Below are 13,386 nucleotides of genomic sequence, written 5' to 3' on the forward strand. Positions count from 1 at the left end.
AAAATGAATGAATTTACCATTGGTCCGTATAACATTATACTATTAGCATAAAATTCTATTACAATCAATAATTAATTTCTGAACTCAGAAACATACTAGGAATTCAGAACTGCTGAAACAGAATGTCGTAAAAAGCACGCTTACTCTTTATCTGCAGATATATAACCATTTGGTGTTTGTGCCAATAGACAAAGAAAATGAAGAAAGTTGATAGGATTTTTGTTCTGACTGTAGCTTTTTCTCCTTTTCCCTTTGTACCTCTCCTTACAGACTAGATCTATGCTGTCCAAAATGTTGTCACTACTGAGCACTTGAAATGTGACTAGTCAGAATTGGCATGTGCCGTGAGTGTAAAATACATACCAGAGTTAAAAGACTTACAATGAAAATAAGAATGTAGGGCTTCCCTGGTGGCACAGTGGTTGAGAGTCCACCTGCCGATGCAGGGGACGCGGGTTCGTGCCCTGGTACGGGAAGATCCCACATGCTGCGGAGCAGCTGCACCCATGAGGCATGGCCGCTGAGCCTGCGCGTCCGGAGCCTATGCTCCGCAACAGGAGAGGCCACAACAGTGAGAGGCCCGCATACAGCAAAAAAAAAAAAAAGAATGTAAAATATCTCATTAATAATGTCTCCTGTTGATGACATGTTGAAATGATAATATTTTGGACATACTAGGTAAAATAAAATAATTACTAAAATTAATTTCACCTGTTTCTTTTTCCTTTTAAAATGTAGTTACTAGAACATTTTAAATTATAAATGTGGGGACTTCCCTGGTGGTGCAGTGGTTAACAATCTGCCTGCTGGTGCAGGGGACACAGGTTCCATCCCTGGGAAGATCCCACATGCCGCGGAGCAGCTAAGCCCGTGCACCACAACTACTAAAGCCTGCGTGCCTAGAGCTCGCGAGCCACAACAAGAGAAACCACCTCAATGAGAAGGCTGCGCACCACAACGAAGAGTAGCCGCTGCTCGCCGCAGCTAGAGAAAGCCCGTGCGCAGCAACGAAGACCCACCACGGCCAAAAAAAAATTATATATGTGGCTTGTATTTGTGACTCATATTTCTCTTCATTAAATGCTAGACCAGAAGTTTCTGAATCTTCTATCCTCCAAAACAATTGAGTACCATAGTTGAGGTTGAGGACCCAATACGTGGTATTAAAAGGTCAAAATATCCCAGAAGAACCGCTGCAAATAAGCAGGACCTGTAACGTCTTGGTTTGTCTCTTAGTACTCATCCTACTTCTGCCAGAGTTGCTTAAGAAGTTGTAACTCTGTGTCTGGCTGAACTTTAAAGTAAAGAGGTCTATACCTAATGCGATAGATTTTTTTTACAGTCTTGTTTCAAAGCTTTAGATTTTTTTTCATTGTGATGCTTACAGTTTAGAGCTTTTTCTTTCATCTATAACATAAGCATACTAGTTGTGCTGCTGAGCTGATCTCTTACTTGAAACCAGATTTCATAGAACAAGAAAGACCTAGAGTATCTAAAACTTAATGCGCTTGTGGGAAGGCAGTTTTGCCCCCTGGGGGACATTCGGCAGTGTCTGAAGACAAGTTTGGTCGTCACAATTGGGGACATATTCTGAGTAGATGTCCTGCAAGGCATAGAACAGCCCCACTACAACAAAGAATTATTCTTTCAAAATGTCAGCAGTACCGAATTTGTTTTGTTTTGTTTTGTTTTTTTGGTGGTACGCGGGCCTCTCACTGTTGTGGCCTCTCCCGTTGCGGAGCACAGGCTCCAGACACGCAGGCTCAGCGGCCATGGCTCACGGGCCCAGCTGCTCCGCGGCATGTGGGATCTTCCCGGACCAGGGCACAAACCTGTGTCGCCTGCATCGGCAGGTGGACTCTCAACCACTGCGCCACCAGGGAGGCCCCAGTAGTACCGAATTTGAAAACACTCATCTGAAGTACTCTGTTTAAGGTTGCCCATGTGTTCAGTTGTAAGAACCATAAGGATGATGGGATATGTGTGTTTCAGGGAGGCTATGACTGTTGTCATTGCCCTTCAGCTACACCACCCTTAGTTAAGCAGAACAGCGTGCTATTAAAGTAACATGTAATTTGTAATAAAAACATCTCAGTCGAGCTTCCATTCTGCTATGTAGTATCTGGTGTGACTGTGGGCAAATTACTTAATTTCTCTGGATCTGAGACTTATTAGCTAAATGAGAACAATAATCTTTGCCTTACCCATCTCGTGGGGTTATGAAAACCAAATGAGAGTTTCATTTGATTAATATTTTAGGTAACACATGAGAATGTAATTTGTAAATGTGTTAGCATCATGCAGCATTGTTGATGCTTTACATGTTCTGTTAGAATCCAAGGTCCTTTTTCATGGTTTCCATTAGTTTTGACTTCATTAAAAACTAATTTTATTTACATTGGAGATCAAAGTCCTTTGGCTTGGCAGTTTTTTAAAACAATTTATTTTTATTTATTTATTTTTGGCTGCATTGGGTCTTCGTTGCTGCGCAGGCTTTCTCTACTTGTGGTGAGCAGGTGCTACCCTTGGTCGCAGTGCACGTGCTTCTCATTGTGGTGGCTTCTCTTATTGCGGAGCATGGGCTCTGGGTGCATGGGTCAGTAGTTGTGGCTCATGGCTCTAGAGCTCAGGCTCAGTAGTTGTGGTGCACAGGCTTAGTTGCTCCACGGCATGTGGGATCTTCCTGGACCAGGGCTCGAACCCGTGTCCCCTGCATTGGCAGGCGGATTTTTAACCACTGCGCCACCAGGGAAGTCCCAGAGTCATTTTTGAGCCAAGTATGACAATCTGCACAGATAGGATGTGGCAGCACCATCACCACATGCCCACAGAGTAGAAAGTTATTCTTCAATTTTCATGGTACCTCAATTTCTAAAATAGGTCATAATCTTTAAAAAACCTCTAACATCAGTGCAGTTGTTTAAAGTCTTGTGTTGAGTTCCAGAGAAGTGATCTTCTACTTAACACTGTGTAAGTATAGACTAGGATCATATGGATTGTAATGTCTCCCACAGGCGACTCAAATGACCTAACCCCCTCTTTTCCTTTGCTTTTGAAATTGATTTTTACATTGTTTAGAACATATGTCCTAAAATACATATATACATTATAAATATATATATACACATATATATACATATACACACACACACACACACACACACACACACACACACACACACTTAATTCCCTGGAGTATGTCAAGGAACACCTGCATATAATGCATTGATGGATGCTCCCTGGCTTGACTTTTCTAGAGTGGGAATCGACCTGTGAGCGCTGACTATGCCCCCTTGTGGATCTCCTTTTGACTTCTTCCAGAGCTGCTGACTTCAGCCGTGGAACAGAATTAACCTAACTGGCTCAGCATGATAGAATCTTCATAAAATGATGACCTGAGTCTGGAAAACCACATTACAGTTTTATCTTTTTTATCCTGAAAATTGTAATTTCATCTACTTTATTTCTGTATAAATAATTTAAATCATACTTTTTGTTTCATCTAGATTGTCTTACAAGGACATGCAACAAGAGTAACTGCTAAGTCTCAACAGAGTGGAGAGAAGGCCTTTCGATGTGGCTATGACGGATGTGGAAAATTATATACAACAGCTCATCATCTTAAGGTATATATGAAGGAAAGGCTGTGTCTAGTTATGAGAATAGGGCATTAAATGCCAATATAATGTGTTTGCAGTATTCAAACACCATTGTTCTCCCCCACCTATCAAGATACAAATACACTCACACAAAAGCCTATGCAGATTTTAGAAACTGAACTCTTTGAGGGCTTGGACTATGCTTTTTTCATCTCTGGCTCCCTCAGGTCCAGCATACTACGTGACACATGATAGGGGTACTCTACATATTTGAATACATTTTTCTCAAATGTGAAATTTATGTAATTACATGGGAGATATATGTGTAATCATTCCGTTAACAGTGATTTGCTGAAATATAGTGAAAGTTGGTGTTAATTTGTCCTGTCTGTCAAATACATAGGCCAAGTATTTTGATTGCAGCTAAACACAACATACCATGACCCATAAAAATAATAGCTAACATTTATTGAATAACTCACAATGTGTCAGGAAGTGTGCATTTAGCATATTTGGAATAACATCCCTAGAGCCCATCTCCACTACTTATCAGTGTTTACATGTTACTTGACCTCTTAAGTACCTCATTTTCCTTATCTATAATATTGGATGATAAAAGTACCTCCCTCAATGAGTGGTTGTGAGAATTAAGTTAGTTAATTCTGTACATGTAAAGTACTGAAGAGAATGGCCTGGCATGTGGTAAAGGTTCAGTAAATGTTGGCCATTGTCATGAGTATTCATTTGTCACAGCAGCCCTCTATCGTAGGTACTATTATGTCCCCACTTTACAGAGAGGACTTTGAGGCTGAGAGAAGGCAAGTGCCATGGCCACACCACTAGTCAGCAGTGAAGCCTTGCCTCAGATTGAGGCCCCTCTGCCAGCAGCCTCCACACTCTTAGCCTTATGTTGTGTAGCGTCTCCTTGTACTCCTGCGTCTCACCAGGTACATGTTCCATTCAAACACCTTTGACCACTCTAGAAAAACTTGAACCTCTTATTTTTTAATTTATATATATATATATTTTTTTATTTTTGGCTGCGTTGGGTCTCCGTTGCTGCACACGGGCTTTCTCTAGTTGTGGCGAGTGGGCTTCTCATTGTGGTGGCTTCTCTTGTTATGGAGCATGGGCTCTAGGCACGTGGGCTTCGGTAGTTGCAGCACGCGGGCTCAGCAGTTGTGGCACGCAGGCTTCAGTAGTTGTGGCTCACGGGCTCTAGAGTGCAGGCTCAGTAGTTGTGGCGCACGGGCTTAGTTGCTTTGTGTCGTGTGGGATCTTCCCGGGCCAGGGATGGAAGCTGTGTCCCCTGCATTGGCAGGCGGATTCTTAACCACTGTGCCACCAGGGAAGTCCCCTGTTCCTTATTTAAAATGAGTACTTCTTAACATACAACATTTGGTCTATATTGAGAATTATTGACCTGTAGTTTTTGAGAAAAGAAGTTATCTTTTGTTTTTCAAAAATAACATACAAGCAACAACATAATTCAGCAGTGGGGAAATAAAAAAGGTCTCTGTGGAGACCATCCACCTGTGGAGTGCCTCAAGGAAATAAACTCATGCCGTGTTTTAATAACAGGTGCATGAGCGATCACACACAGGAGACCGGCCTTATCAGTGTGAGCATGCAGGCTGTGGGAAAGCATTTGCAACAGGTAAAAACATGAATTTTCTTTGTTTCTTGGTTACACTTGGGGGTCAAGCAGAGACGGGTCAGAGGCAGGAACTGACCCCTTGCCTTGGTCTGAATTAGTGGGCACACAGTGACTAGTTTTCCAATCTCTCCCTTACTGCGTTTTGTCCTGTTTGCTCTGTTCTCTCTCTGTGTTCTCATTTTGCTCCTCAGACCTGTTTCTGCCTACTGTGTTTGTTATTTCACTCCATACTCTGCTTTCTTTTAGCAGGAAAAACAAAAGTCAAGCATTAAGGCTGACACAGAGTTTAACATTAGGACAGACCTTAGGGGGAACCATGGGGAACAGGGGCTTAGCAGTGGGACGGGTCCCTCCCAGGTACACATCCAAGAGGGCCAGGACCGTTGCCAGGCCTCCTGACTTCACCCTATTCCTCATTCCATGTCACGATTCTTTTTGGTTTTGTTTCTCAGGATTTTTTCTTTTTTATTATGAAAATTTACAAACATTTATATAAATGAAAAATGTTAGAGTATACCACCATAAACAGTTCAGCATGCATATCAATATTTGTTTACATTTCTTTTTTGAGGTAAAATTTACATACAGTTTACTGTACAAATATTAATTGTAACATTCTATAAGTTTTTTTCCTATATTCATCCATTTATTCATTTATTTATTTTTAAAAAAATTTTATTGGAGTATAGTTGATTTACAGTGTTGTGATAGTTTCAGGTGTATAGCAAATGAATCAGTTATACATATTCATATATCCACTCTCCCCTTTTTTTTTTTTTGGATTCTTTTTCCATATAGGCCATTACAGAGTATTGAGTAGAGTTCCCTATGCTATGCAACAGGTTCTTATTAGTTATTTTATATATAGTAGTGTGTATATGTCATTCTGAGTCTCCCAATTTATCCCTCCCACCCCCCACTTATCCCCTGGTAACCGTAAGTTTGTTTTCTACATCGTGACTCTACTTCTGTTTTGTAAATAAGTTCATTTGTACCCTTTTTTTTAGATTCCACATATAAGCAATATCATATGATATTTGTCTTTCTGTGTCTGACTTACTTCACTCAGTATGGCAATCTCTAGGTCCATCCATGTTCCTGCAGATGGCATTATTTTGTTCTTTTTTATGGCTGAGTAATATTCCATTGTATATATGTACATATCTTCTTTATCCATTCCTCTGTTGATGGACGTTTAGGTTGCTTCCATATCCTGGCTATTGTAAATAGTGCTGCAGTGAACATTGCGGTGCATGTATCTTTTTGAATTATGGTTTTCTCCGGGTATCATGTCTTGATTCTACTTCAAGATTTTGGGGTATGAGTTGTAAACATCTAATAAGATTGGGGCACTTTAAAAAAAGAAGCACACAATCTCTTCTAGACAGAGATGAAACTATTGAATTTTCAGCAGGACAGTCCTGAGTTGTCATACTCTTGTACCTTTTTAATAGTTATTCTGTTGTGTTTGCCTAGTATTATATCCTTGGTGTTTACTATATTTTTCAATAACTTAATCTCAATGGGCATGCTTAGAGGGGTCTTGTGTAATTACATTTCTTTTAAATTTTTCTTAAAGGTTATGGATTAAAAAGTCATGTCAGAACTCATACAGGAGAAAAGCCATATCGGTGTTCAGAAGATAATTGTACTAAATCTTTCAAAACTTCAGGAGATCTACAAAAACATATCAGAACTCATACAGGTACTGGTGTGAAGAAATGTCATATCTAGGCCAGGAGTTCTTAATCTGCAGGAAGGAACTTGGGGAAGTAGTTTCTGGAAGCGTTTCAGGGAGTCAACGTCAAGGGCTTCTCTTAAACTCCCAAAACTCCATGCAATTTGCCATTCGTGCATGTATGCTTCTTTCCAGGATGAGGGCCTGTAACGCTGTTAGATTCTCAAAGGGGTTCATGTTCCAAGAGATTAACGATGGCCCTAGACCACCAACCCTCTCAGTTTTCAGGAATTATCTGAGCAACAGTCTTATTTACCTAGGATTATACATCTACTTAGTAGCGCAACAGAGACCAGAACCTAAGGCACCCAATTCCTTCTCAGTTTAGTACTGCTTCTTCTGCATTAAGCTGCTTCTAAAAAAAGTATCTGAACCCCTCACAGCCCCACAGAAAGAAAGGCTTGTTACTTCCTTGTGATCATCTCCCCTGTCCTTAAATTCCTTCTCTGCTTTTCCTAAAGGGTACTTTGTTCTTATCTTCCCTCCCCTCCCCTCCCCTCCTTGTACTTGATTATTTGCAGATTGGTAATATAAAGGTAATTATTTGCTTTGGATCAGAGCTGGAAGAGTTTCAGAAACTGTTGATAAGAGATGCTATTATAAGCTGTTGACTAAGTAGTATAGCATAAGGTCCTTTAGTTTGAGATTTTACTGCAGATGTTTTAAACATAGTGTTATCGCTTTGTCCCCAAATACTTCTAAGTATTCTGAGATAGTTTAGCAGATTTTCATGGAGGATTCTTCCAGTCATTAAAGTTTAACTTTTAGTTCAAATATGATCCCAAATCGGCTTTACTTTACAGTGTTCAGGGACAAAGCTGTAGGTCCCTGCTTCTATTTCATTCGTGCTCTTAGTTTTATCTGTTATATCAGAGGCAAGCGTCTCCAAGCTCCTGAGAATAGTAATATATTCAGCAAGGATTTTTGATTCATATTATGTGTTAGACACTAGATTTTAAAAGGACCAAAAATTCTTTTTCTTCAAGTATTATAGAATAAAGTAGGAGGTAAGCTTTTAGGGGATTCTAGGGTTGTTCTAACGTAATCCTTATTCCAGACTCTATTTTTCTTTTATATTTCTTTTTGATATGTATTTCTTTGTCTTCTTTTCTCAGCTCATTTTTTAATATGCCTTTCTGGGTAATTCCATTTTGGAAAGTCATGTAATCAGTGATGAGTTTTGAATACTGTTCAGATTTTCCTATGTAAATTTAAGTTTGGAGTAGATGATGCTGTTGACAGAAAAAAAGAGAAAACAACTCAAAGGGAAGTTCAATACAAAAAGGCTAGAGTCTGAGCATGAATGATCCTAAGCAGAATTGAAGGATAAGACATTTCAATTTTCTGTGTATTTTTGCACCATTTAATGTATATCCCTTTGTGTTTTCAGGAGAAAGGCCCTTTAAATGTCACTTTGAAGGCTGTGGTCGGTCTTTCACAACATCGAATATCAGAAAAGTGCATATTAGGACACACACAGGAGAAAGACCTTATTACTGCACAGAACCAGGATGTGGGAGGGCATTTGCCAGTGCAACCAATTATAAAAACCATGTGAGGATACACACAGGTAACGGTCTCTAGTTCTTGGTCTTCTGTCTTTCAAGGCTCAATTGAATTCCTGCCTCTCCTATAAACCATTTACAAGTAATCTCTTCCCTCCTTCCTGCCACTTGGCATGGTAGAAATGGATTATGCAACTTGAAAAAACTTCACCTTAGCATTTTTTTTTTTTTTTTTGCGGTATGCGGGCCTCTCACTGTTGTGGCCTCTCCTGTTGCGGAGCACAGGCTCCGGACACGCAGGCTCAGCGGCCATGCCTCACGGGCCCAGCTGCTCCGCGGCATGTGGGATCTTCCCGGACCGGGGCACGAACCCGTGTCCCCTGCATCGGCAGGCGGACTCTCAACCACTGCGCCACCAGGGAAGCCCCACCTTAGCATTTTTACATTTATTTATTCAACAGTTATTGACCATCTGCTCTTTGTTCCCCTGCCAGGCACCAGAAATACAGAGACAGACAAGATATTTTCCAGGACAGTTGATTTAGGGAGGCATAGTAGACATGATTATTGCAGAGTGTCTATGGATATATATTTTTAACAGCTTTATTGAGATATAATTCACGAACTGTACAATTCATCCATTTAAAGTATATGATTCAGTGTTTTTTATTATATTCACAGGGTTGTACAACCATCACCAAAATCCAATTTTAGAACATTTTCATCTCACCTGAAAGAAACTCCATACTTGTTAGCAGTCTTCTCCCACCCTACCAGCCATAAGCAATTATGGATTTTCCCATTCTGAATATTTCTTATAGATGTACAGTATATGGTGTTTATTGTCTGGTTTCTTTCCCTTAGCATAATAGTACTGAGGTTCAGCCATGGCATATCAATAGTTCTTTCCTTTTTAATTACTGACTAGTATTCCTTTATATGAATGCATCAAATTTTATTTATCAATTTACCAGTTATTTTCACTTTTTGGCTATTATGAATAATGCTGCTGGAGTATTCATGTACAATTTTTTGTCTGGATGTGTGGTGTTTTTATTTTGGCTGTACCACACAGCTCTTGGGATCTTAGTTCCCTTGCCAGGGATTGAACCTAGGCCCTTGGCAGTGAGAATGCAGAGTCCTAACCACTGGACCACCAGGGAATACCATTTTTTTCTTTTTTTTGGATATATGTTTTTATTCCTCTTGGGTATACACCTAGGAGTGGAATTGTTGGATCTTATGATAACTTTGTTTAACATTTTGAGGAACTGCCAAATTGTTTTCCAAAGTGGTTGCAACATTTTACGTTCTCACCAGCAATGTATGAGGGTTCCAATTTCTCCACATCCTAGCAAACAGTTGTTGTTATCTCTCTTTTTGATTTTAGCCATCATAGTGTGTGGGAAGTGGTATCTACCTCATTGTGCTTTTGATTTGTATTTTCCTAGTTTGCTAATGATGTTGAGCATCTTTTTATATGCTTATTGGCCATTTGTATGTATTTTTGGGGGAAATGTCTGTTCAGATTCTTAGCCCATTTTTTAAATTGGGTTGCCTTTTTTTTGGTTGGGTTATAAGAATTCTTTATTATATTCTGTATACAAGTCCCTTGTTAGGTATGTGATTTACAGACATTTTTTCCTGTTATTGTGGGGTTTTTGTTTTCATTTTTTTTTCAATTTCTTGATGGTGTCATTTGCAGCTCAAAAGTTTTTAATTTTTTTTTTTTTGGCCACGCTTCATGGTTTGCAGGATTCCTAGTTCCCCAACCAGGGATCATACCCGGCCCCCTGCAGTGAAAGCGCTGAGTCCTAACCACTGGACTGCTGGGGAATTACCCAAAACTTTTTAATTTTTTTTTAATTGGAGTATAATTGTTTTACAATGTTGTGTTAGTTTCTGCTGTACAATGAAGTGAATCAGCTATATGTATACCTATATCCCCTCCCTCTTGGACCTCCTTCCCACCCTCCCCCATCCCACCCATCTAGGTCGCCACAGAGCACCGAGCTGAGCTTCCTGTCCTTTATAGCATGTTCCTGCTAGCTATCTGTTTTACGCATGGTAGTGTATATATATCAATCCTAGTCTCCCAGTTCGTCCCACCCTCCTCTTAAAACGTTTTAATTTTGATTCTCCATTTTGTGGTTGTATTTTTTTTTATTTGAAGTATGGTTGATTTATAATATTGTGTTAGTTTCAGATGGTTGTTTTTTTTTGTTTTTTGTTTTTTTGTTTTTGCGGTACGCGGGCCTCTCACTCTTGTGGCCTCTTCCGTTGTGGAGCACAGGCTCCGGACGCGCAGGCTCAGTGGCCATGGCTCATGGGCCTAGCCGCTCCGCAGCATGTGGGATCTTCCCAGACCAGGGCACGAACCAGTGTCCCCTGCATCGGCAGGCGGACTCTCAACCACTGTACCACCAGGGAAGCCCAGATGGTTGTATTTTTGATGTGAGTGGAAAGGTGAATGAGAGGGAGATTTTTAATGTATTGTTTTTATTACTGATATTAAGAGTAAACTTGTGATAATTCAAAATGAAAAGACATTTTTGAAGAATGGAACTTTAGTTGCGTAAGTTAGTCTGCATTCTACAGACCCCTGGATATCTCTGGAAATGTTTTCAGGCATTTACAACAATCCCTTTCCTTTGAAACTGGTACATTCACAAGTTTTGAATATTGCTATGGGCAGAGGGGAAGCCTTAAGAGGATTTAAAGAAAATTTGTTTTTTTAGGAAAAAAATCACTCTGTCAATACCGTAGAAAGAAGTTAAAGGGAGATGAGACCATAAGCAAGGAGACTGATTAAGGGCCGTTCGAATATTTGAAGTGAGTGAGATGGAGAAGGATAAAAATGAAAGACATTGAAGAGGTATCAGCAAAGGACCTGGTGACCAAGTTAGTCATGAGGAAGGATGTGGAGAAGAGAAAATCCTATTGCACTGTTGGTGGGAATGTAAATTGGTACAGCCACTATGGAAAACAGTATGGAGGTTCCTCAAAAAATTAAAAATAGAACTACCATACGATCCAGCAATTACACTTCTGGGTATTTTAATGAAGAAAACAAAAACACTAATTCAAAACGATATATATACACCCCTGTGTTCATTGCAGCATTATTTACAGTAGCCAAGATATGGAAGCAGCCTAAGTATCCATTGATAGATGAATGGATAAAGATGTGATACACATAGGGACTTCCCTGGTGGTCCAGTGGCTAAGACTCCATGTTCCCAGTGCAGGGGGCCCGGGTTCAATCCCTGGTCAGGGAACTAGATCCCACATGCCTCAAATAAGAGTTTGCATGCCGCAATTAAAAATCCTGCATGCCACAACTAAAAGATCGTGCATGCTGCAACTAAAGATCCCACATGCTGCAACTAAAAGATCCTGCATGCCACAACTAAGACCCAGTGCAGCCAAATAAATAAATATTTAAAAAAAAAAGATGTGATACACATACAATGGAATATTAGCCATAAAAAAGAATGAAATCTTGCCATTTGTGACAGCATGGATACCTAGAGGGTATTAAGCTAAGTGAAATAAGTCAGACAGAGAAAGACAAATACCATATAATTTCACTTATGTGGAGCTTAAAAATAAAACAGACAAACGTAAAACAAAAACAGACACATGGATAGAGAAAACAAACCTGGTAGTTGCCAGAGGGGAGGGGCTTGGGGGATGAGTGAAATAGGCGTGGGAGATTAAGAGGTACAAGCTTCCAGGTATAAAATAAATGAGTCATGGGATATACAGCATAGGGAATATAATCAATAATATTGTAATAACTTGGTACGTTGATAAATGGTAACTAGACTTATTGTGGTGATCATTTTGTAATGTATAAAAATATTGAATCAGTATGCTATACACCTGAAACTAATATTGTAAGTCAATTATACTTCAATTTAAAAAAGTATAATTTCAAGACAAAATCACAAAACAACCCCCCTCCCACCAAAAATACAAATTCATTTCCATCTTGACTGTGGTTTGGTGCCACCTAGTGGCAGTTTCTGCTCCAGCCTAAATATGAATAGGGCTGGTTCTCTGAGTTGGAATTGCCTGACATTTCCCTGCCTGGCCTTGCCCTTGTCATATCTCCCCCACAACCATTCCTCAAGATAAGAACTTTAACCTGCCCTGCTTTGAGAGTGCAGGCTGGGCAAAGGACAGAAGCAATCTCAATTACTAATGTCTAAGACGTATATTACAGATTACATTAGTGATTTTATATTTGTGGTTGGTTTTACTGGTTCAGAACCATGGAAAAAGATGGAGTTAACCCAAGAAAGGTGTAAAATGAGAACAAACTGGGATATGCATATGTATACACACATAAACACATTTTAGAGAGTATATGAGTTCACAATAGTACATCCAATTCCAGCTCATCTTACAGAGCTCTTTTCTTCCCTCATTCCGTATTTGTATGTCCCTTCTTCCATAGTAAGTGCTCTAGCTTCCAACAACATTGACACATTTATTCATTGCTTAATCCTTTATTACACCTAAAATAGTTTCAGAGTTGTTTTGCCCATAGCACTACAATAAACAAGCCTACCAAGAAGAGCTGAAGATTTGTTTGCAGTTTTCCCCACTCCAGCCTAGTCCAAGACTGAGAGCATTAGTCAAATACTGTGTGTATGAGTTACTTTAATTAGTTTATTCTCCCCCTGCTACTCCCCACCCTGGCCCTGGCCCCCATACCCCTTCTAAGTGGTTACAAGTATTCATTTAAACTAAGGTTGGGGGGACTTCGCTGGTGGCGCAGTGGTTAAGAATCTGCCTGCCAATGCAGGGGACACAGGTTTGAACCCTGGTCCTGGAAGATGCCACATGCCACGGAGCAACTAAGCCCATGCGCCACAACTA

The 13,386-nt window shown here is 40.0% G+C and overlaps 1 protein-coding gene across 4 annotated transcripts in view; it reads left to right on the forward strand.

The window, feature by feature from the left end:
- ZNF143 (zinc finger protein 143) overlaps positions 1–13,386 on the forward strand; it is a 54,000-nt gene that overhangs the window by 21,140 nt on the left and 19,474 nt on the right. For all 4 annotated transcript variants that reach the window (XM_082844419.1, XM_082844420.1, XM_082844421.1 and 1 more), the window contains exons 8-11: positions 3,507–3,626; positions 5,181–5,256; positions 6,836–6,961; positions 8,385–8,564. In XM_082844419.1, coding sequence (XP_082700545.1) covers positions 3,507–3,626; positions 5,181–5,256; positions 6,836–6,961; positions 8,385–8,564 — 502 coding nt within the window. The remainder of the gene's footprint in view (positions 1–3,506; positions 3,627–5,180; positions 5,257–6,835; positions 6,962–8,384; positions 8,565–13,386) is intronic.

Source organism: Leucopleurus acutus (genome assembly GCF_964270905.1).
Source record: "Leucopleurus acutus genome assembly, chromosome: 8".
Taxonomy (NCBI): domain Eukaryota; kingdom Metazoa; phylum Chordata; class Mammalia; order Artiodactyla; family Delphinidae; genus Leucopleurus; species Leucopleurus acutus.